The sequence below is a fragment of the Canis aureus genome, chromosome 7, assembly GCF_053574225.1.
Source record: "Canis aureus isolate CA01 chromosome 7, VMU_Caureus_v.1.0, whole genome shotgun sequence".
NCBI classification, from domain to species: domain Eukaryota; kingdom Metazoa; phylum Chordata; class Mammalia; order Carnivora; family Canidae; genus Canis; species Canis aureus.
This window is the reverse complement of record NC_135617.1, coordinates 71,714,238-71,738,021: the sequence shown is the minus strand read 5'-3', so window position 1 is coordinate 71,738,021 and position 23,784 is coordinate 71,714,238. Positions and strand designations below refer to the sequence as shown.

Here is a 23,784-nt window from a genome sequence, read left to right as displayed (position 1 = left end):
TGGTGGGTGGAGGATGGTCTCCCAGGGTGCAGACACGGTGAGCAGTGGGAAAGGGGATAAATGGGAAAGTGACAAAGAAGAAATCAAGGTGACATTTTAAGAAATGTCCATAAAAGGCAAATCTACAGAGAAAGACAGTAGTTTAGTGGTTGCCCAGGATGTGGGAGAGGTGATGGGAGAAGCAGGGGGGCCTGCTGATGAGCACAAGTCATTCCTGTGCTTTTAAATAGCCTGCTTCTCAGACTGGTTCTCTGGTCTTCAGGTTTATGGGACTTCTTCACTGAATTGGCTCTTCTTTCACACACTCCCATCTTCCTCATATAATAACTTGATAATTTTGATGAGCTCAGTGTGCAGTGTTTACATTATTATGACCATGAAATGTTAGTCACAACTGAGCATTTTGTAGACTTATGATTAAGTTTCCTTTTGAGTCAGTTTAAAATTTTCCCCATAAATAAATATTTTATCCCTTAATTTGCTTAGTTCTGTTGTGCTCCTTTTAAATCGTTCCCCAGCTCCCACTGGGGAAATCTTCAAGAACATCTTTGAGCCCACCCACTCTCCCCCTAGCTTTATGTCTGTGCAGACGCCTGGTCTGCAGCCCTCAGCCTTGTCCCATGGGGACGGGGTGCCTACACACCTGAGGCAGCGCTGACACCCGTACCCCCTTCACCTCCTTATGGGTGCCTCTCTTGTCCTGGCCCCCTGTTGCTGGGGTCCCATGTGCTCCCCATGTTTCCTTTTCTCAGTCATTATTCCCACTTTGCCTACTGGCAGTGGTGTCCTGTGGAAAGGACCATGGAAAGTAGAACAGAAACTATAAACATCTGTGGAGCTTCAGGCTGCCTTCACCCTGATTCACACGGTGAAGTGAGAGACTCTGTGCTAGGCAGAGTTGTCCTTGGGAATTGGGGGCCTCATGTCATGTCTTTGGGGCCCCAGACCTGTGATCTGTGTTGTTGACTCTTGGAGTTTTCAGGGTGTCTGCTCTTCCACCTTCTGACTTTTCATGACATCCCTGGTGTGGGTCTCTTCTCATCTACTTCAGTTAAGAATTTGAGTAGGTCTTTCAACATGTGTGTATATCCTGTCAACTCTGAGAAATATTCTTGAAATATTGTTTGCATCAATTCCTACTCTCTATTCTTTTTAAAAATAGTGTTATAACTTGTTGGAATCACTTTATTAAGAAACAAACAGGTCTTCTCTGCTGATGCCTTCACCTTCCTGATTGTACTGCTTCAGGGAAGGACAACGTTAATTGTCCAGTGCATCAACTAAATAATTCATTTCTATGCTCATATTTTCAATTTCCCAGAGCTGTTCCCTGTTCTATGTATACCACTGTGTATAGTTGTGTTTTTGTTTTCTATTTATATACTGCAGGTATGATTCATACTGGTGTTAGGGGATCTTCTAGGTCTCCCGGTCATCTGCTTTCATGGTATCATGGTATTTTATCACACACCACTCATCTCAGGCACAACTTACATTTACCTCTGTCTATTCTGCTACATGCTCATCTCCCACATGACAGTGCCAGTGTCATATTGACCAGGGGCTCACAATTTTTCTGTGTTGTAGCCTCCAGAGTCCAGTTGATCCTGAGCCACTGGAAGCTTTGAGATGTACACTGATGGATGGGCTTTGAGCAGGAGAGTCACACTGCCCCTCAATGACCTCCTAGGCTCTGAGTCCAGCAGCCTCCTATGGCAGAACATTCTGGAACATTGTAACAATTCACTTACACAGAGTGCACGGTCGTAACCACTTCCTGATGGACAGGTAACAATGAAGGATAAATCTTCAAGATCTCTGAGAGCAAATCTGCTGCGTTGAAACCTGGGTCTTCCACCTTCTCATTCTCTTCGAATCTCTGTTTCCATATCTATACAAAGGGATCCCCTATGTGATATTTCATGAGTCTGCTTGGATGATTAACTTTGACCCTCTGTATAAATCACATGGTCCTAATCCTTGAGACAGACTAGGTGTTCCACTATTTATATTTATCATTATCGGGATCCCTGGGTGGCGCAGCGGTTTGGCGCCTGCCTTTGGCCCAGGGCGCGATCCTGGAGACCCGGGATCGAATCCCACGTCAGGCTCCCGGTGCATGGAGCCTGCTTCTCCCTCTGCCTATGTCTCTGCTTCTCTCTCTCTCTCTGTGCGACTATCATAAATAAAATAAAAAAAAATTAAAAAAAAGTTTATATTTATCATTATCATATTTATTATAGCATTTAGATGAGCTCTGTTCCTTGTTTTTATAAACCACAATTCAAGAAACATCTTTGAAATATATTCTTGAGAATCTGTGTGATTATCTACTTAGGATAAACTCCTCAAAGAAAATGTCTGTGTCACAATATAAGCAAATTTAAATTATGGAGATATTTTATGAAGCACCCTTTACAAATTTTATGCCAGTTTTCACTCTCATCAACTTCTATGATGTTGCCTTTTCCCAACTCTCTGATGGACACTCTCATTCCTTACTTTCACCTTTGACAAGCTTATAGATTCTAAGTTTTATTCCTATTTCTTAGTCCACATTCTCATTTTTGTTTGTGTATCCTTATTAGCATATATTTGTTTTTTTAAAGATTTTATTTATTTATTCATGATAGTCACACACACAGAGAGAGAGGCAGAGACATAGGCAGAGGGAGAAGCAGGCTCCATGCAGGGAGCCCAATGTGGGATTCAATCCCAGGTCTCCAGGATCGTGCCCCGGGCCAAAGGCAGGCGCCAAACGGCTGCGCCACCCAGGGATCCCAGCATATATTTGTTTGATATTTCATTTCTTCTTTTCCAAAATTTAAAAAAATATTTTAAATCCTTTTTTTCTTTTTCTTTTTTTATTTCTTGAGCAGCTTTGGCATACAATGTTACATTCCTTTCATGTATACAACATAGTGATTCACCATATAACCCTATAATTCCACTCTTGGGTATTTACCCAAAGAAAAAGAAAACACAAATTATTTAATTATTTTTGAAATGGGTTATAGTTATTTTAAAATATGGAATTTAAGAGAGAGAAAAAATAGCAGCCTTCAACATCAGGAACTGGTCTGACACTGAGAGTTGGCTGCCAGTGTGATAAGAAGCTGGCTAATGCCAACTACCTGGCCATATTATTCTCCTGTAGGACATAAACATCAACATCAGACAAGGAAATTCAAATCATGACACTATTTGTGTCATTACAAACAAAAAAACAAGGCACTGTATAACCCACAAAATACCAAACCTCTCCCTGTGTCAGCCAATGTGAGCAATCGCTGCTTCTTTACCACGATACTTTATCCTCACTCTGGTCTGACCTGCCCAGAGATGAGATTCTTTGAGATGTTCAAGCATAGAATTGCCCACACCTCCTGACAACACATAGTTAGGAGTGGGCCCCAGCTTCCTCAGATCCTCTCCAACAACACCAATCAAAGGCTCATATCTTTTTTCTTTTTTAAAGATTTCATTTATTTATTCATCAGAGAGAGAGAGAGAGAGAGAGTGAGATTGAGAGAGAGGCAGAGACACAGGCAGAGGGAGAAGCAGGCCCCATGCAGGGAGCCTGACGTGGGACTCGATCCAGGTCTCTAGGATCCTGCCCCGGGCTGAAGGTGGCACTAAACCACTGAGCCACCCGGGCTGCCCTTACATCTTTTATATGTTCCAACACCTCCATCTTAACATGTGCCATAGCCCCCAAAGAGGTGTGATCTCTTTCACTGCAACAAGTAATAGATCCAACTTGAATGCCCACAGGTGCTCCTGGTGGTCTTTGGCTGAAGAACATTGAAGCATGTTACCCTTTTGTCTGTCAAAGTTGTTTTTGTGTCTTTTTTTTCAAAGATTTTATTTATTTATTCCTGAGAGACACACAGAGAGGGGCAGAGATAGAGGCAGAAGGAGAAGCAGGCTCCATGCAGGGAGCCCGATGTGGGACTCAATCCTGGGACATGTGTATTTTCACCTTGGTAGAAATGAAGAACAGAGGGTTTCAAGGATGAAGAAAGGAAACAGAACTGTTTGAATTTGGGTAAAAGTATGGGCAGGAGAAACAAGTAAAAAAGAGTCTAAGGTAGTGGAATCTCAGATGTCCATCTTCCACTTTATGACATTTACAAGTATGTACAAGGCCTACAAGGTAACTGATAGATGTATGTCCAATATATCTTCTCATTGGGTTCAGCGAAGACTTATGGGCCTGCTTATGTTTTCCCAGTGAATGCAAATACCAACAAGACAATCAAAGCAATAGAGACATTAGTTAGCTCCAGTGATGGGCATTTTGAACACTTATGATCTTTTTTTTAATTTTTTTATTTATTTATGATAGTCACAGAGGGAGAGAGAGAGAGGCAGAGACATAGGCAGAGGGAGAAGCAGGCTCCATGCACCGAGAGCCCGATGTGGGATTTGATCCCGGGTCTCCAGGATCGCGCCCTGGGCCAAAGGCAGGCGCTAAACCGCTGCGCCACCCAGGGATCCCGAACACTTATGATCTTGATGTGGTACATCATGTGTTATGTCAGTACAATTTAACTGTTATAATGTACATTAATTAAATATTAATGCTATATTTTAAGGAAATGTCTCAGACCCACATAGACAAATCTATGACTTCCATATGAAGAGAAATTTAATATACATAATCTATATGTCACAGTATTTTTTTGAAGAGGGTCTTGAAAACTAAGAATGTTCTAAATATACTATCTGAATGATAGCTATAGATCATAGCTATCATTCTAATGATAAATAGAAAATCCTGAAAGCATGGAAGAAGTCCTTAACCTACAAGGGTAGATACATAAGGCTGACAGCAGACCTATCCACAGAAACCTAGCAAGCCAGAAAGGGCTGGCATGAGATATTCAAGGGGCTAAATGAGAAAAAAAATATGCAGCCAATAATTTTTTATCCAGCAAGACTGTCATTCAGAATAGAAGGAGAGATAAAGAGCTTCCAGAACAAAGAGAAACTAAAATAATTTGTGACCACTAAACCAGCCCTGCAAGAAGTATTAAAGGGGATCCATTGAGCAAAGAGAGAGCCCAAAAGTAACAAAGCCAAGAAAGGAACAGAGACAATATACAGAAACAGTGACTTTAGAGGTAATACAATGGCAATAAATTCATAAACTCAATAATTATGATGAATGTAAATGAAATAAATACTCTCACCGAAAGACACAGAGTATCCGATTTGATAAACAAGACCAATTGATATATAAGAGATGTTTTACAATAGATTCACTTTAGACCCAAAGACACCTCCAGATTGAAAGTAAGGGGGTGAAGAACCATATCATACTAATGGACACCAAAAGAAAGCTAAGGTAGCAATCCTTATATCAGACAAATTAGACATTAAAGCAAAGACTATATAAGAGATGAAAAAGGAGACTATATCATAAAAAAAGGGTCTATCCAAGAAGATCTAACAATTGTAAATATTTGTGCCCCTAATCGGAGCAGCCAATTATATAAATCAATTAATAACAAAATTAAAGAAACTCACTGATAATAATAAAATAATAGCAAGGGACTTCAATACCCCACTCACAACAAGGTACAGATCATCTAAGCAGAAGATCAACAAGGGAATAAGGGCTTTGAATGACACACTGGACCAGATGGACTCACAGATATATTCAGAGCCTTTCATCCTAAAGCAATAGAAAGCACATTCTTCTTGAGTACACGTGGAATATTTTCCAGAATAGATCGTAAATCAGGTCTCAACTGATAGCGAAAGATTGGAATTATTCCTTACATATTTTCAGAGCACGATACTTTAAAACTAGAGCTCAGTCACAAGAGATAATCTGGAAGGAAGACAAATACAAGGAACACAAATACATTAAAGAGCATCCTACTAAAGAATGAATGGGGCAACCAGGAAATTAAAGAATTTTTTAAAAAGTCATGGAAACCAATGAAAATGGAAACACGACAGTTCAAAAACTTTGGGATGCAGCAAAGGTGGTCCTAAGAGGGAAGTATATAGCAATACAAGCCGTTCTCAAGAAATAAGAAAAGGGATGCCTGGGTGGCTCAGAGGTTGAGCATCTGCCTTCAGATCAGGGTGTGATCCTGGAGTCTCAGGATCAAGTCCCACATCGGGCTCCCTGCTAGGAGCCTGCTTCTCCCTCTGCCTGTGTCTCTGCCTCTCTCACTCTCTCTCTGTCTCTCATGAATAAATAAAATATTTTTTTAAAAAAGAAACAAGAAAAGTCTCAAATACACAACTTAACCTTACACCTAAAGGAACTGGAAAAACAACAGTAAATAAAGCTTAAACCAAGCTGGAGAAGAGAAATAATAAAGATTAGACCAGGCATCAATGAAATAGAAACCAGCAGAATAGCAGAACAGATCAACAAAACTAGGAGCTGGTTCTCTGAAAGAATTAGTAAGATTGATAAACCTTAGCCAGACTTATCAAAAAGAAAAAGGAAAGGACTGAAATAAATAAAATCATAAATAAAAGAGAAGAGATCCAACACCAAAGAAATAAACAATTATAAGAACATATTGTGAGGAGGGCGCCTGGGTGGTTCAGTGGTGGAGCATTTGCCTTTGGCTCAGGTCATGATCCCAGGGTCCTGGGCTGAAGTGTCCCACATTGGGGTCCCTGCAGGGAGCCTGCTTCTCCCTATGGTTCTGCATCTTTCTCTATGTCTCTCATTCATAAATAAATAAAATCTTTAAAAAAGGAGAACATATTATGAGTAACTATATCCCAACAAATTAGGCAATCTGGAAGAAATGGATGTATTCTTAGAAACATATAAACTACCAAAACTGAAACAAGAAGAAATAGAAACCTTGAATAGACCCATAACCAGCAAGGAAATTGAAACAGTAATCCAAAATCTCCCAACAAATAAGACTCCAGGACCAGGTGGCCTCCCAGTGGAATTCTACCTAACTTTTACTTATTTTTTAAAAGATTTTATTTATTTATTCATGAGAGAGAGAGGCAGAGACAAGGCAGAAGGAGAAGCGGGCCCCATGCAGGTAACCCGATGTGGGACTTGATCCTGGGACTCCAGGATCATGCCCTGGGCCAAAGGCAGTTGCTTAAAGGAGAATTAATATATACTCTTTTGAAGTTGTTTCAAAAAATAGAAATGGAAGGAAAACTTCCAAACTCATTCTATGAGGCCAGCATTACCCTGATCCCAAAACTAGACAAAGACCCCCCAAAAAAGGAGAATTACAGACCCTGAACACGGGAGCCAAAATTCTCACCAAGATAATAACCAACAGGATCAAATGGTATGTTAAAAGGAGTATTCACCAAAACCAAATGGCATTTATTCCTGGGCTGCCACGGTGGTTCAACATCCACAAAAATCAATCAATGTGATATACTACATAATAAAAGAAGGGACAAGAACCATATGATTCGCTCAACAGATGTAGAAAAAGTATGTGACAAAATACAGTTCCTCTCTTGACTAAAACTCTTTGCAGTGTAGGGATATAGGAACATACCTCAATATCATAAAAGCCATATACAAAAAGCCCACAGTGACTATCATTCTCAACGGGGAAAACCTGAGAGCTTTTCTCCTAAGGTCAGGAACATGCCAGGGGTGCCCACTCTCTCCATTGTACTAGAAGTTCTAGCCTCACCAATCAGATAACAAAAAGAAATAAGGCATCCAAATCAGCAAAGATGAAGTAAAGCTTTCTTTCTTTTTTCTTTAAAGATTTTTATTTATTATTCATGAGAGACACACACAGAGAGAGAAAGGGAGGCAGAGACACAGGTAGAGGAAGAAGCAGGCTCCATGTAGAAGCCTGACATGGGACTCGATCCCAGGTCTCCAGGAGTATGCCCTGGGCGAAGGCAGGCGCCAAACCACTGAGCCACCCACGGATCCCCGTCAAAGTCAAGGTTTCACTCTTTGCAGATGACATGGTACTCTATGTTGAAAACCCAAAGGATTCCACCTCAACATTGCTAGAACTCATAGGAATTCAGTAAGTGGCAGGATATAAAAATCAGTGCAGAGAAATCAGTTGCCTTTCCATACACTAGCAATGAGACAGAAGAAAGAGAAATTAAGGAATAGATACCATTTACAATTGCACCAAAACCCACAAGATACCTAGCAATAAACCTAACCAAAGAGGTAATAGATCTGTACTCTGAAAACTCTATGGTCAACTCATCTTCAACAAAGCAGGAAAATATCCAAGGAAAAAAGACAGTCTTTTAGCAAACGGTGTTGAAAAAAATTGGACATCCACATGTAGAAGAATGAAACTAGACCATTTTCTTACACCATACACTAAAATAAATTCAAAATGGATAAAAGAACTATGTGAGACAGGAATCCCTCAAAATCTAGAAGACAACACAGGAAGCAACCTCTTTGACCTCAGCCACAGCAACTTCTGGCTAGACACGTCTCCAAAGGCAAGGGAAACAAAAGCAAAAATGAACTATTGAGACTTCATCAAGATAAAAATCTTCTGCACAGTGAAGAAAACAGTTGACAAAACTAAAAGGCAACCTACAGAATGGAAGAAGATGTTTGCAAATACCTTATCAGATAAAGGGCTAGTATCCAAGCTCTATAAGGAACTTATCAAACTCAACACCCAAATAACAAACTAGTCAAGAAATAGGCAGAAGATATGAACAGACATTTCTCCAAAGAAAGCATCCTAATGGCCAATAGACACATGCGCAATGATCAGTGTTATTCATCATCAGAGAAATACAAGCCAGAACCACAATAAGATACCACTTCACACCAGTCAGAATGGCTAAAATCAAATTGATCAAGAATCAATAGATAATGGTGAGGAAGTAGAGAAAGGGGAACCCTCTTAAACTGTTAGTGGGAATGCAAGCTGGTGCAGCCACTCTGGAAAACAATATGAAGATTCTTCAAAAAGTTAAAAATAGAGCTACCTTATGACCCAGCAATTGCACTACTCAGTGCAATTTATCCAAAAGATACAATCATAGTGATTTGAGGGGGCACATGTGCCCCTATGTTTACAGTAGCAATGTCCACAGTAGCCAAAATATGGGAAGAATTGAGTTGTCCACCAAAAGATAATGAATAAAGAAGAGTGAGATATGTATATGTGTGTGTATACATATATATATAATGGAATATTACTCTACCATCAAAAAGAATAAAATCTTGACATTTGCAAGGACTTGGATGGAACTAGAGGATTTCATGCTAAATGAAATAAGTCAATCAGAGAAAGACAAGTATATGAAAGATATATCACAAGATATCACAAAAGAGATAATCACAAGAGAAGAGGGAAACATAAAATAAGATGAAATCAGAGAGGGAGACAAACCATAGGAGACATTGAACTATAGGAAACAAACTGAGGGCTGCTAAAGAAGAGACGGGTAGAGGGTGGGTGATGGGCATTAAGGAGGGCACTTGATGTAATGAGTGCTGTGTGTTATATACAACTGATGAATCACTAAATTCTGTCTCTGAAACCATCAATATACTATATGTTAATTAATTGAATTTAAATAAAATTTTAAAAAATGCAGCCGGTCAGCACACAACCCACATTTTAAGTGCCATGTAGTTTGTGGCCACCATACTGCACAACACACAGAACACTTCCTTCTGCACAGAATGTTCTATTGGATGGCACTGCTCTGCCTGTGGGCCTCAAGTCAGATGCATTAGACACATGTAAAACGAAAAGACCAATATGATTTCTCTTACAACGACGTCAGATTTCTGTCTGGGATGTGAATACATATAAAGCTGGTGTGTCACAAAATCAAAGAGGGTTATTCATGGGTCTGGTGCCTTCAGGCACAAACTGTCCTCAATTACAACAGGAAAATCCCTGTCCCTCCACCTCTCTTCCCTCACTGAGGACCCTCGCCTGCATCACATTCCCAGATGAGTTCTCTTCTAGATGTACTCAGGGCTATCCTCAGAGCTGAGTCTGCAGAGACGGGATGTGCAACTCAAGGAAACGGATTCTGCTAAGTGAGGAGGAGGCCAGGGTAGGACCAGCTGGGAGACTCCCACAGGGTTATTCAGAGCAGCAGTTCTCCAAGTGTGCTCTGTGGAACACCTGACGTCACTGAGGCCCTTTCACAGTCCATGAGGTTAGAACTATTTTCGTAACAGTCTTAGACATTATTGGCCTTTTCACTTATTGACATTCTCACTGAGGTAAAACTTAGCAAGAATGGACGTTATGGGTGCAAACAGCAATAGCTCTTCTTCTTCACCACTACCTATTTCCAGAAAGAAACAAAAACACTGGTTTCTGCCATCTTTTCATGCAGTCATAGTGGTTCATGAATGTTCTGGCAGATGCTCTCAAGAGCATTTTTTAAAAAAAGAATTTATTTATTTGACAGAGAAAGAGAGAGAGATTGAGAGCACAAGCGGGGGGAGTGGCAGACGGAGGGAGAGGGAGAAGCAGGCTCCCCGCTGAGCAGGAAGCCAGATGCAAGGCTTGAACTTAGGACCCTGGGATCATGACCTAAGCCAAGGGCAGACACTTAATGGACTGAGGCACCTGAGTGCCCCACTTTCAAAGGCATTAGCAATGCCTAAAAGAGAGGCAAGTGGTTGGTCTTATTAGGTCATGCACCAAAGTCATCGTACCGTTTCTAGCTGATGACAAGGCAGGGTTTCATCGGCGAATTTGAAATCATTGATGATCACGGAGCTGGGGAATTGTTGTGACCTCAGGGGCAGGTCAAACATGTGTGGAGGGATCACCCCCAGACTAGATACACAACTCAAAGATCTACAGAAATGGCAAAAGAATCTGCTCCCTTCCCATCAGTTTGGTTTCATTGTACTGACAACCCCGTTGGCATCACAGACCAGGGAGAAGCAAGATGAAAACACACACGAGGGAAAATCCTGAGATTCTTTTCCTAGGGATGTGATACATACTGGCAAATAAAACCTCAATGGAAAACAAAAACAAAACAAGCTAGTATCACACTCAAACATCCTGGTTGAAGCATTAAAAGTTATAATTTCTACTAATTATTCTTAAATCCACATGTTTTTAAAAGATTTTATTTATTTATTCATGAGAGACACAGAGAGAGAGTCAAAGACAGAGGCAGAGGGAGAAGCAGGCTCCTTACAGGGAGCCCGATGTGGGACTCAATCCCAGGACCGCGGGATCACGCCCTGAGCCAAAGGCAGACGCTCAACCACTGAGCCACTCAGGCATCCCTCAAATCCACATTTTAAACATGTCTTTTATGTGCATGTGCTGCACTTCCGCTACATCTGTAAGCTCCAAGGAAAATATTTTTATAAAATTTGTATGAATTTAACTGGTTAACTGGCTGCTGCTGCTGCTTCTCTTTCTTCTTCTTTTACAGAATGCTGGGGTTTTTAAAAAAGATTTTATTTATTTTTTCATGAGAAACACACACACACACACACAGAGAGAGAGAGAGAGAGAGAGAGAGGCAGAAACACAGGCAGAGGGAGAAGCAGGCTCCATGCAGGGAGCCGGAGGCGGGACTCGATCCCTCGTCTCCAGGATCAAGCCCTGGCCTGAAGGTGGCGCTAAACCGCTGAGCCACCGGGGCTGCCCCAGAATGCTGTTTTAACTAAAGGAATGAATGACACAGAAACTTGCAATATTTATACTAGGATATTTGGAAGACAGTTTCCTGAAAACAAACATGAACCTATCATTTCATGAAAATCAACTCACATATGATAGCCGACAATACTTGAAGCCTCAATAAAATGTAAGCTCTCAAAATAATAATCAGAATTTTAGAAAAGTTGTGATCCACCAAAAGCCTTGACACTTTCTCAGTGTTGACAAACATTTCTGTTGGGATATGTGGTAATTTTAAAACAAATGTGACTTTCTGGTAATTCATTCCTGTTTAATCAACACTGGAACACCCACATAACCTAGTGAAACAACACATTAGGTTAAAAAAAAAAATCATGCATTAGTACAGGATCTATTCAGTGACAAGTTGGGCCTGTGGATTTTAGTATAACAGAGAAGGACATAGTGATACTGTGTTCGGTGCCACTTGGCAGATAACTTGAGAAAGTACAATTTCTGTAGTTTTAATATAGTATCTAAGATGACTTTCCATAATTATATGAGAAAGTTATGAAACATATGGTTCTCCCCTATTTTTGCAAGTCTGTAAATGTTTTCACACAAATCAACACATAAATACAGAAGCAAATCTGAACAACTAGTACTTTCTAATAGAGACACTCTAATGAGACAGAAGAAACTTAAAATTGTGTAAAATGAACAAAACCACTCACGACCCTGTGTATTTGGGGAAATAGTTATTTTTCATAAAAACAATATTACTGTTTTCATGGCATGGGTTATTAATATGATTCTAATCATATTAATTAAATCATATCATTTATTAATGAATTAATAAAATTTTTACAATATTTTTATTTATTTATTTTTTAGAGAAAGAGTGTGGCAGGGAGGGGCAGAGGGAGAAGGAGAGACAGAATCTTGAGCAGTTTTCCCTGCTGAGCCCCAAACCCTTGGCGGCTAGATCTCACCACCTGAGATCCTGAGTTGAGCGCAAGTCAAGGGTCTAAGGCTTACCTGACTGAGGCACCCAGGCGCCCCAATACATTTTTAAACCTCTTTTGTTCCTACTATGATAAATATTGATAGATTAACCCACAGCCACAATTTTCCTGGGATCCTCAGTAATCTGTGAGACGGTGTAGATGCCCTGTGGGAACAGAATGTTCTAGACTCACTGCCTCACACAGCTCCCTGACCAGGACTCAGGGAGTCAGAGTGACAAGAGCGCTGTGGGGCAAGGTCTCAGGACCCCGGGCTGCCTCTCAGGCTCTCAGGCCCCAGGGCGGGTCCGGGGCGGGGACGCTCAGGCTGGGGAGTCCCCACCTCTCCGGGTTTCACTTCTCCGTCTCCCAACCTGGCTCTGGGCCCCCCGCCTGGAGACTCATGACGCAGCCCCAGCGCGCACTCCCATTGGGTGCAGCGTTTCTGGAGGAGCCAATCAGCGGCACCGGGTCCCGGGCTCTGAAGTCCACACCAGAACCGCCAGGACGCAGCTGCTCCACCGACCCTAAAGGTCTGGGCTATGGTGCCCGGAACCCTAGCCCTGCTGCTGTCGGGGGCCCTGGCCGTGACCCTGACCCGGGCGGGTGAGTGCGGGCGGGAGCGAGGGGACCGGCGGGCGGGGACGCGGGACCCCGGGAAGCCGCCTCTCCGCCGCCCCCGGCCCCTCCCGCCTCCGCCCCGCCCCGGGCATCTCCCCTGGGCCCCGGGCCCCGCGGCGGGAGGGGGTCGGGCGGGGTCTCAGCCGTCGGCTCCGCAGGCTCCCACTCCCTGAGGTATTTCTACACCTCCGTGTCCCGGCCCGGCCGCGGGGACCCCCGCTTCATCGCCGTCGGCTACGTGGACGACACGCAGTTCGTGCGGTTCGACAGCGACGCGGCCACTGGGAGGATGGAGCCGCGGGCGCCGTGGGTGGAGCAGGAGGGGCCGGAGTATTGGGACCCGCAGACGCGGACCATCAAGGAGAACGCACGGGCTTTCCGAGTGGACCTGGACACCCTGCGCGGCTACTACAACCAGAGCGAGGCCGGTGAGCGGCGCGGGCCCGGGGCCGGGGCACGACCCCCATCCCCCCGACCGGCCGGGTCGCCCCGAGGGTCCGGGTCCGGGCGTCACCCCGAGTCCGAGGCCCCCCACCCTAAACGGGTCCTCAGAGCCAGGAAGAGGCCGTGCGCCCTTTCGAGCGGTTTTCCTTTCGGTTTGAACTTAGAAGTCTTGCGGTCCCGGGACTACTAGGGTGTTCACCGCGGGGCGGGGCCTCGGGGCCTCGGGGCGGAGCTGACCGCGGGGGGGGGGCCAGGGTCTCACACCTTCCAGTGGATGTTTGGCTGTGACCTGGGGCCCGGCGGGCGCCTCCTCCGCGGGTGCAGTCAGGACGCCTACGACGGCGCCGATTACATCGCCCTGAACGAGGACCTGCGCTCCTGGACCGCGGCGGACGCGGCGGCGCAGATCACCCGGCGCAAGAGGGAGGCGGCGGGTGAAGCAGAGCGCGTGAGGAACTACCTGGAGACGACGTGCGTGGAGTGGCTGCGGAGGTACCTGGAGATGGGGAAGGAGACGCTGCTGCGCGCAGGTACCGGGGCCCCGGGCCTCCCCGATCTCGCCTCCACTAGGGAGGGCTTCCCTCCAGGAAGGGAATATGGACTCCGGGTCAGAACACGGCCCCTCCCACGGGTGGGGAGAGGGGATCCGCCTGGGTGTTGATAGTCCTACTAGGGTGACTCACCCAGAGGCCGCTTTTCTCGAAGGACAATGGAGCAATCCAGGGTCTCCGGGAGGCAGGTGGAGGCCATCCTGAGATAACCGCCAGTGGTGCCCTTTGACCTGGCAGCTGGGTGGGAACCATGACTTTCCCTCAAGGCCTTCTTCAATGAAAACATATTTGGAGCTTGAACTCGGAGTTTTCTGACTCCTTCAGCCTCCACCACGGTCAGGACCATTAGTGTGCTCTCCACCTTAGACCTGCAGCCTCCTACCCTGGACTCTCTCCCTGATTCTAGAATTTCTAAAGATTAGGACATCCCAAAGGCTAGGTTGGTGACTGGGCTTTGTGCTTCTTCCAAGTGAACCAACTGCCCTGTCCACCCTAGGATGGTCACACAAATTCAGTCTCAGTGGACCACGCAGTTAACCAAAGTGTGGGTTTTCCAATTCTTCCTTCTCAGAACCCCCCAGCACACGTGTGACCCGCCACCCCATCTCTGACCATGAGGTCACCCTGAGGTGCTGGGCGCTGGGCTTCTACCCTGCGGAGATCACCCTGACCTGGCAGCGGGATGGGGAGGACCAGACCCAGGACACAGAGGTTGTGGACACAAGGCCTGCAGGAGATGGGACCTTCCAGAAGTGGGCAGCTGTGGTGGTGCCCTCTGGACAGGAGCAGAGATACACGTGCCACGTGCAGCATGAGGGGCTGGCGGAGCCTGTCACTCGGAGATGGGGTAAGGAGGGCCTCGGGGTAGAGCTTCTACTCAGGGCAAGTGGAGCTCTTCTGGAGAATTTCAGCAGAGTCAGGAATCAAGCCAGAGGCTGGACCCTCATCCTCCCTCCCTCCCCTTTCCAGAGCCTTCCCCTCTGTCCACCATTGTCATCGTCAGCATTGCTGCTCTGGTTCTCCTCGTGGTCGTCGCTGGGGTGATTGGAGCTGTGATCTGGAGGAAGCAGCGCTCGGGTAGGGAACCGACTGAATACTCTGTGTTTTCCTGTCCTGTTGGGGGGTTTCCTAGGGAGCACGCTGTCCTGCCTTGTTAACGGGAGGTGCCGTCCATACGCGGTTACTCTCCCACACTGGAGCTGTGTACTCACACTCACTGTGCAGCAAACACTTGAGAAAATGAAGGCCAGAGTTTCGCCTTGGTGATTCTGGTGACGGGGACTGATTCCCAGCTGTCACAGGACAGAGCGGAAGGCCCCTGCTGAGGACAGACCTCCAGCAAGTCAGGTGGTCCAGTGACCCCTCACCTCATGGCTTGTCTCCTGACCCTGACCTGGGCGGTCAGTCAGAATTCTGCAGACTCACTCTGCACCAGGACTGGGAGCTTCCTCGAGGATCTCCTGGCCCAGCCCTGTGCCCGGCCTCTCACATGATGTTTTCTTCCCACAGGAGGAAAAGGACCAGGCTACTCTCATGCTGCACGTGAGTATGTAGGGAGTGATCCCTGAGACCCCGGGGGAGTGTAGACAGGACCCCATGGGGAGCTCACCCCCACAGCTGCTCCTTTAGTCTCACCTCCTGTGAGCTCTGACCACGTCCTGTTTATTCTCCTCTAGGTGATGACAGTGCCCAGGGCTCTGATGTGTCTCTGACAGCTCCTAGAGGTGAGACCCCAGAGACCCTGAAGTGGGGAGGGTTGGGGCCTTGGGGACCTGATGAGTGCGAGGGGGACTGTTGAGAATGTCAGCACTTATGTGACTGACCTCAGTTTGTACTTGATTGTTTTTCAGTGTGAGACCAGCTGCCCTGTGGGGACTGAGCGATGCAAGATGTGTTCACATCTCACGTGATGACATCAACAACCCTGGCTTGTCTCTGCAAACAGTGTCAGGATGTGCCTGTGTCCCTAGGAGCATAATGTGAGGAGGTGGGGAGATTGGCCCACCCTGCCCACCATGACCTGTCCCTAATCTGATGTGCGCTCTCTTCTCTGATGTGCTTTCCTGTCCAGCAGAGGGAGGGCTGGACCATCTCCATCCCTGTCTTTGTTTCATGTTGGGCTGAGTGTAGTGCCTTACTTTTCTATTCAAAATGAGAATCCAGGGCAGCCCTGGTTGCTCTGTGGTTTAGCGCCACCTTGAGCCCAGGGCCTGATCCTGGGGACCCGGATGGAGTCCCACATCTGGCTCCCTGCATGGAACCTGCTTCTCCCTCTGCCTGTCTCTCATGAATAAATAAATAAAATCTTAAAAAAAAAAAACAAAATGAGAATCCAGATATATTTTCTAATTCATGGCACGTGAGGCTGATGAAGTAATAAAAGTGAAATTTGTAAGGTTGAGACAGAAATGAATGGATATTGAATGCACCATCCTAAAGGAAATGGTAGCCAGGTGACATGATGCACGTGTTAGCTAATGCTATGGTTGAAATCATTTTGTAGTATAGAAATGTATCATATTAACAGGTTGTGCCTTTAAACTTACACAAAAGTGTACATCCGTTACATTTTTTTTCCGTTACATTTTAATAAAGCTAAAAAATGTCTGAAACTTTATTGTCTTAAACTATACATGCATTTCTATCTCATTGTGATACATACATACAGTTAGAGACTTAGGGAAGAGAGAGTATATGGGGCCTTTTTTTATTTCAAGAGATGCCACTAAACAGGCTTGAGGCTACACAGCCAGGAACAGAATCCACAATGGACCCTCAGTGGAGGCCCCCATACAAGCAGCTCCCTGCTACTGGGTGTAAATGTGACTGTTCACACCACTGTCTCCCCTGAGGTAGGACATTGGACCCTGAGGCTGAGGCTCTCTCTCTGCTGCACCTTACAGCTGCATGACACTCCTGTGACACTCCTCAGACCACCTGGGCTCAATGCATGTACACTGTCCCAGTGTCTGTCACATGTCCTAAGTGTGGTAGGTGGTCATGTGACTGTTGTAGTTTCATGTCATGTCCAAGTTCAAGACTATTTGACAGAGTGATTTCTCCTCTCTGTAGAAGGAGATGGTCTCTGCCATCTTTAAGATTCTTTTTTTTTTTTTTTTTTTTTAAGAATTCACACCAGTTTAATAAATGCTGTAATAAAAATACAGGGCATTATGAAGGCACATAGGAAAGGCATCTGACCCTTCTTCATACAAAATGTGTATGTGTGCTATCAGAAAGGCTTCTGGGAGAATCATGCCAACATTAAATACTAGCTTGGGCAGGTACCTAATTCTCTGTCTCAGCTTTCTCCTCTGTAACCAATAACAACTGATTCAAAGAGATTGTGAATCTCTTCAATACCAGCTATATTATTCACAGCCAGTTTTTTTAGAGAACTCTGAAGTTTTTTGTCATCAGCTGTAGCTGTTCTATGTACCACCTTCTTCTTTCTGCGAGCTGTACCCTTGCCCCCTATCCGGACCTGAGCCTGAAGTTTGGCTAACTTTTCTTGATTCATGCTGTTGGTAAATCTGAAGCAGGGAAGGTCCTCCAACAACAGCACGCGGCAAGAGCAAGATGGCTGCCTCAGTCGAGACCTAAGATTCTTTTAAGTGTGGGATTCCTTTACGTGGGAAGAGTGGTACAAGTTCCGGGAATGGACATCAAGGGTCAGGAATTGGAGAGGATGACAGATTTCAACATTTGGAGCAGTTATCTCAGACTAGAACTTGATCTGTACGCTGCAGGCCCTCGTGTGAGCTTGGGTGAAAGAGTGACTCCTAAATGGCATCTTTCACCTTATCCCTTGATGGTTGTTACAGGTCCAGCTTCTGTCGACTCCAGTTCCTACTCAAAGATAAGTGGAAGAGAATCATTGGGTGATGAAGTGATTGCTCAGCGTGTCTTCTCCTGGCCTTTGTCTCTTCCTGAGATTAAAAATCCAGATCTGTATCACTTCAGATGATGTACATATGCTGACATTTTAGGTTTCTTTATACATGCATATATTTCTGGGGAGAATATCTTCAATTTTATCAGATTTCATGGCCTCCACAAAAGTCTGAAACACTATTCCAGGTTAGACATTATCCTATTTCATCTCTAGTCCACGAACAGGTAATAATCGCAGTGATTTTTTTTTAATTTTTATTTATTTATGATAGTCACAGAGAGAGAGAGAGAGAGAGAGAGAGAGAGGCAGAGACACAGGCAGAGGGAGAAGCAGGCTCCATGCACCGGGAGCCCGACGTGGGATTCGATCCCAGGTCTCCAGGATCGCGCCCTGGGCCAAAGACAGGCGCTAAACCGCTGCGCCACCCAGGGATCCCTCGCAGTGATTTTTAACAGATCCAATGATGTGATACGCATGCTCATTATTGTTTTGGTAATGACCAATCTCACACAGGATGATGTAGAGCTTTTTTGCTTACGCTCACTTTCAATTTCTGTATGTATCTTTTTATAAGCTGAGTAACAGTTTACAGACCAGTACTGGCTCACAGGAGACACAAATCCCCACTGGTTGAGGTGACTTACACTCTGGCACCTACTTTCATGCCATATAAATAGCAGAAAGGAAAATAGTTGATGGGGATTCCATTTCCAATAACACTGTGGACTGAGTTTTAAAGATTTTATTTATTTATTCATGAGAGACATAGAGAGAGAAGCAGACTCCATGCAGGGAACCCAATGTGGGACTCGATCCTGGGACACCAGGATCATGCCCTGGGCCGAAGGCAGACACTCAACCACTAAGCCACCCAGGCATCCCAGGGTACTTTTCATATCTAGAAAATCTTAGCTTGGCTTCTTTGGCTCATGAGCTTCACAGAGAGGAAATAATGCTCAGAGCTTATTCATGTGAGGAACAGGGAAACAAACATTCCCTCCTGAAAATCTGGGAGACTCAGATTCATATCCTCAGAAAAGAATGGTTCAAATCAAATCTATTCTATATTCAAATACAAGAATATTCTAAGGAAATTTGCCTTTGAGTCAGCAAAAAGTGAGTAAGCAACTATTTTAAGGAGTTTGCAAGCACACACCAACCCTTCTGTGACTCATAATCCAATATTGGCCCATTGGCCATTGGGGCAAAATAACTTCATGTCACTAGATTAGTATGTAATTGTCCTGTATTGGAGATGACCCAAAAATTATAGAAAGAAACAAATTTCTCCAGAGAAATCTCTCTTTGAACCTATGTGTCAAAAAAATGACACAAATAATTACACAAAGAAAATAAAGCAATTCATAACAAAAATGTAAAGTTCAAATGAAAAAAAGACTGTGATTGAGCAACTTTAGAAAGAATCAGTAGTAAAAAAAAGCTCAGGAAACTTCAATATTGGAATCATAAGACAAAATATAACATGACTAGGGTATGATAGAAGTATATAAATATATATTATTTGAATATATATTATGGATATGATATAATGAAAAAATCACTATATTGAAAGTGTCGAAAAAATGGCAAAAGCAAAAGCACTTCTTGAAAATAAGTACAATATAGAGTGATTGATGATTCAATGATGAAAATATTAGTTTATTCACTGAATAAGAAGTATTCAGTAAAAGAACAAGTGAAGGCATGAAAAATAAAAAGTAAAATGGCATCCTAAATCCAACAGTGTCAATATTAACATTAGATGTCAATGTCAATTACGTCCATCAAAGTGCAGATTGTTAGACTGAACACAAAACAAGATCCATCTACAAAACAAGATCCATCTACGCCGTCTACTAGAGTGTCTGCTAGACACCCTTGAGAATCAGTTACAAACTGATTGAAGTCAAAGGGTTGGATAGGTTACGTCAGGCAGACAAGCATGAGAAAGCTGGAGTGGATGCACTCATGAGCTAAAAGGGACTTTAACAATGCTAGTCAGATAGTCAGGATGGGGGGGCGGAGGTAAGATGGAGACGTGGGGGGACTCTGAAATTTGCCTCCTCCTTCCAATACAGCTGGATCAACGTTCAAGAGTTTTGAACAACTGGGAAGACATCCGGGGATCAAGGAACCAATGTGCACACTTAGCGAGGGAACGTGGCAGATGCGAGGTTGCGAGCCCTGGTTGGGCCACGTGGCAAGGAAAGCCGCTGCCAGACGCAGGAGGGCGCCCTTTTAGGGGAGCAGAGGGAGAAAGCCGCAAAGAGCCCAGCAGGTAGGGGTGCACAGTAAGTCCTGGTGAGGAGATCCCTGGGCCGGTCGGAAGAGGTGCTCCCCTCCCGGAGGGCCTGTGGGGGGCATATTTAGCCTCTCCAAGGACGAAAGGCCCGCCGGGAGCCGTCGCGTGGCGTTCAGCAGAGCAGGGTCGAGGTGCGCAGAGGACGGAAAACCTCCTCCTTTACTTCTCTGGGAGCCGCAACAGATTCAAGCCTCTGTGATGACTTCTCTGGACAGAGGGGGTAGGGGACCGAGACGAGGGCAGACGGCCAGTAGCCTGGCTCCAGCCAGGTCTTCTCGCTGAGCAGCTGCAGTAGACTCTAGCCTCTGCGCGGCCACTGTGCAGCGGCCTTTTGGGCTTGGGGCGGTGCTGGGGACACCCCGAGCCTCTCTGCAGGCGGACGGGGGCAGGCGTGCACGTTCCCAGGCCCTTTAAAACTTGGAATTTTGAACCCCAACCACTGACCAGACAGAAACTCTAAGAGAGCTGTGGCTGGGGGCGCGCCCACGGCTGCGGCACAGAGGGTAGGGAAGCCGGGACCGCCCAGGACACAGGTTATTCGCTTTTCTAAGAGGGTCTCCTGAGCAGTGGGAGTTCGCTCCTCGGCCAAGAGGTGAGTGAAGCCACATTGTATCCTGCCCACCACCGCGCTCTCCTCCGCCCCGCCGCGGCACCCCGACTCCAGAGAGGAGCACCGCACCTCCAGGCGAGGCTGGAGTCCCTGCACGAACCCCGCCCCTGCCGGGCAGCAGCGCCCTCCCTTCCCGGGACAAGTGGGCCGCTTGAGCCCGCAGAGCGCCTCCCCAGAGCACCGACACAGGTGCCCCACATCTGCGGAGTTTACTGATTGAAGAAAGCTCCAAAACATCAGCTTCGATGGAAATATGACCAGGCTTGCTTCCTTTTTCTTTTTCCTCTCCTCTTCTTAATTAAAAAAAAAAAAAAAAAAAGCTTTTAAATTTGTTTTTTAATTTTTTCTTTTTGTTCCTTATCTTTTATTTTATATGTATTTTTTCTTTTTATCTTTTCTTTGTATAAGGCTTATAATATTTTGTTCATTTGTAGATTTGTTTCCTTCTCATATTTTTCAGATCAGGCTTCTTTTTTAATTTGTCCTCTTTTCTTCTTTCCCTTTTCTTTCTTTCTTAATTTTTTCTTTTTCTTTCTTTCTTTCTTTCTTTCTTTCTTTCTTTCTTATTGTTTAGAATCAAGTTTGTGTATTAGTTTCTTATCTTTTTTTCTTGTCTTGGATCAGGGGTTTTTTGGTTTGTTTTTTCTTTTTTGTTTTCACTTCTTTTCTTTTTTCTTTTATAGGTTTTTATTTTTTAAGATTTTATTTATTTATTTATGAGAGACACAGAGAGAGAGGGGCAGAGACACAGGTAGTGGGAGAAGCAGGCTCCAAGCAGGGAACCCGACATGGGACATGAACCCCACTCTCCAGGATCACGCCCTGGGCTGAAGCCTGCGCCAAACCGCTGAGCCACCAGGGCTGCCCTCTTTTATAGGTTTAGTTTGACAAACAAATCAAAGCATATCAACTTAATGGTCCAAACACTCCCCACTACAAGCACGGAGGAACTCTGTGCAGGGAGGACCAATAGGAAAGAGCAGCCAAAACATAACAGCAGAGTGTATACAGGATATACCAGAAACACATCCTAAACTTATTGTTGTTACTGTTATTATTGCTATTTTGGCTGGGGTTTTTTTTTTTTTTTTTCTTTTTTTCACTCTTTCTTTCCTTCTTTCTTTCATGGACAAAATGACTAGACAGAGAAATTCACCCCAAACGACACACAAAAAAAGGAGGTAATACTCACTGCCAGGGATATTATCAATATGGATATAAGTAAGATGTCTGAACTAGAATTTAAAACAATGATCATTTAAAAAATTAAAAAATGATCATAAAGATATTAGCTGGGCAGGAGATTGGTAATGGCACAGGAGTAGGGTCCTCACCTCACCTGGCCCCACCAACTTACCTGGATACCTTTCAAACCATCCTGAAAACCTATGAATCTGACCTGAGATTTAAAGAGAAAATAGCCAGAACGCTACAGAGAGAAGGGTTTTCACTTCTATCAAGGTAAGAAGGTGGAAAAAAAAAACAAAATAAAAAAGAATCAAGTGAGGGAGCCCCCCAACCTGCTCCCCCAGGAGCCGGGCTAAGGCCTGCGGGAGCCTGGGGAGGGGGACAGGAAAGCCAAGCCCCTGAGAAGCGGACTTCAACTCCGCTCTGGATTCTTCCCCGATGGAAAGGCGCTCAGCAGGGAAACTGGGCAGAAGCACAGGGGTACAGTGGAGCCTCCAGTCTCCCAGGGTCATTAGCAGAGGAGGGGCACTCGGGGAGAGCGCACCCACACTGCGGCCGAGCTCGGTGAAGGGCTGGAGCCACGCCCGGCGGGGCCTTGGGGAGAAGCTGGTCGGTCAGGCGGGGGCTCTGGGCCGAGGGGGCTGAGCCCTGCTGCCTTCGGGAGCCGCAGCCCGGAGCGCACGATTCCAGCAGCGCAGGCCGCAGATCCTAGGGCGCCGGGGGACACAGCCCACGATCCTGCTCTCCCCCGGTACAAGCGGGGGTGGGGAGGGCACAGGATAGCAAAGATGCTCCTGCCGCTGAGTGCCCCCGAGCTGTGCAGGTGAGCATCCCCCCCCCCGCCCCCGCCCAGGGAGCGTCCAGGCTAGTGTGGACTGGGAGACTGCAGGTGGTTACTGGGGGAGCTGACTCCAGAGTTGGAGATCTGGCCAAAGCTATTTTTTTCTCTTCCTTTCACCTTGCTTTTGAGAGAGGCAGGGCCTCTAGGGAACAAAAGCCTCACAGGGTAAACAGCTCCCACTGAGCCCCCGCACCTGGCAGGAGGTGGGGCAGCTCCCCCAGGTGCACACACATCTGAGAATCAGCACAGCAGTCCCCTCCCCCAGAAGACCAGCTGAAAGAACAGGGGAAGAGTTTACTGAACAAGCAGGGCTGGAAAGTTTACTGAACAAGTTTACTGAACAAGTTTACTGAACAAGCAGCGCTGGAAAGCTCCAGGACTGAGGGAAAATAGTATGTAGAACTAGAGGGTCTTTTTTTTTTTTTTTTTTTTTTTTTTTTTTAATTACGACTCATTTTTATATCAGGCTAAAATTTTCCAATATTTTTTCTCTTTTCCCACCTTAACTATGATACTTTACCAACTCTTCGTTTTTAAGTTTTTTTCCTTTTTGACTGTCATATTTCTACAATTACATGTATTAGATATATTTTTCACTTCTGGATTCCCTTCAATGTATTCAATTTAATTTTGGGAGATATACGAGCTATAGGGTTTTTGTTTTTGTTTTTTGTTTTTTGTTTTTTCTGTCTCATTTTGTTTTACAATAGTGGAAGTTAGTACCTTCCAACACATGACCAAATACACCCAGA

At 45.1% G+C, this 23,784-nt stretch overlaps 1 protein-coding gene, 1 long non-coding RNA gene and 1 pseudogene across 2 annotated transcripts; 2 read left to right on the top strand and 1 right to left on the bottom strand.

The window, feature by feature from the left end:
• Nucleotides 1-13,026: 13,026 nt before the first annotated feature.
• Nucleotides 13,027-16,521, top strand: LOC144317808 (DLA class I histocompatibility antigen, A9/A9 alpha chain-like). The gene is made up of 8 exons (XM_077904739.1): nt 13,027-13,186; nt 13,360-13,629; nt 13,900-14,175; nt 14,768-15,043; nt 15,166-15,273; nt 15,706-15,738; nt 15,873-15,920; nt 16,047-16,521. The coding sequence occupies exons 1-8, from the start codon at nt 13,123-13,125 to the stop codon at nt 16,049-16,051; spliced, it is 1,080 nt and encodes a 359-aa protein (XP_077760865.1). The 5' UTR covers nt 13,027-13,122; the 3' UTR covers nt 16,052-16,521.
• A 940-nt stretch (nt 16,522-17,461) lies between these two features.
• Nucleotides 17,462-17,792, bottom strand: LOC144317816 (transcription factor BTF3 homolog 4 pseudogene; annotated as a pseudogene).
• A 10-nt stretch (nt 17,793-17,802) lies between these two features.
• LOC144317818 (uncharacterized) lies at nt 17,803-21,291 on the top strand. Its single transcript, XR_013383762.1, has 3 exons — nt 17,803-18,315; nt 18,521-20,369; nt 20,945-21,291. It is a non-coding gene; the product is annotated as an uncharacterized LOC144317818 (long non-coding RNA).
• Nucleotides 21,292-23,784: the final 2,493 nt, after the last annotated feature.

Excerpts from the sequence above, each read along its gene's own strand:
- LOC144317808 (XM_077904739.1), top strand. The coding sequence starts at position 13,123 with ATGGTGCCCGGAACCCTAGCCCTGCTGCTGTCGGGGGCCCTGGCCGTG. Across the intron at positions 13,187-13,359 it reads CGTGACCCTGACCCGGGCGG|GCTCCCACTCCCTGAGGTAT; the intron begins GTGAGTGCGGGC and ends TCGGCTCCGCAG. Across the intron at positions 15,274-15,705 it reads CTGGAGGAAGCAGCGCTCGG|GAGGAAAAGGACCAGGCTAC; the intron begins GTAGGGAACCGA and ends TTCTTCCCACAG.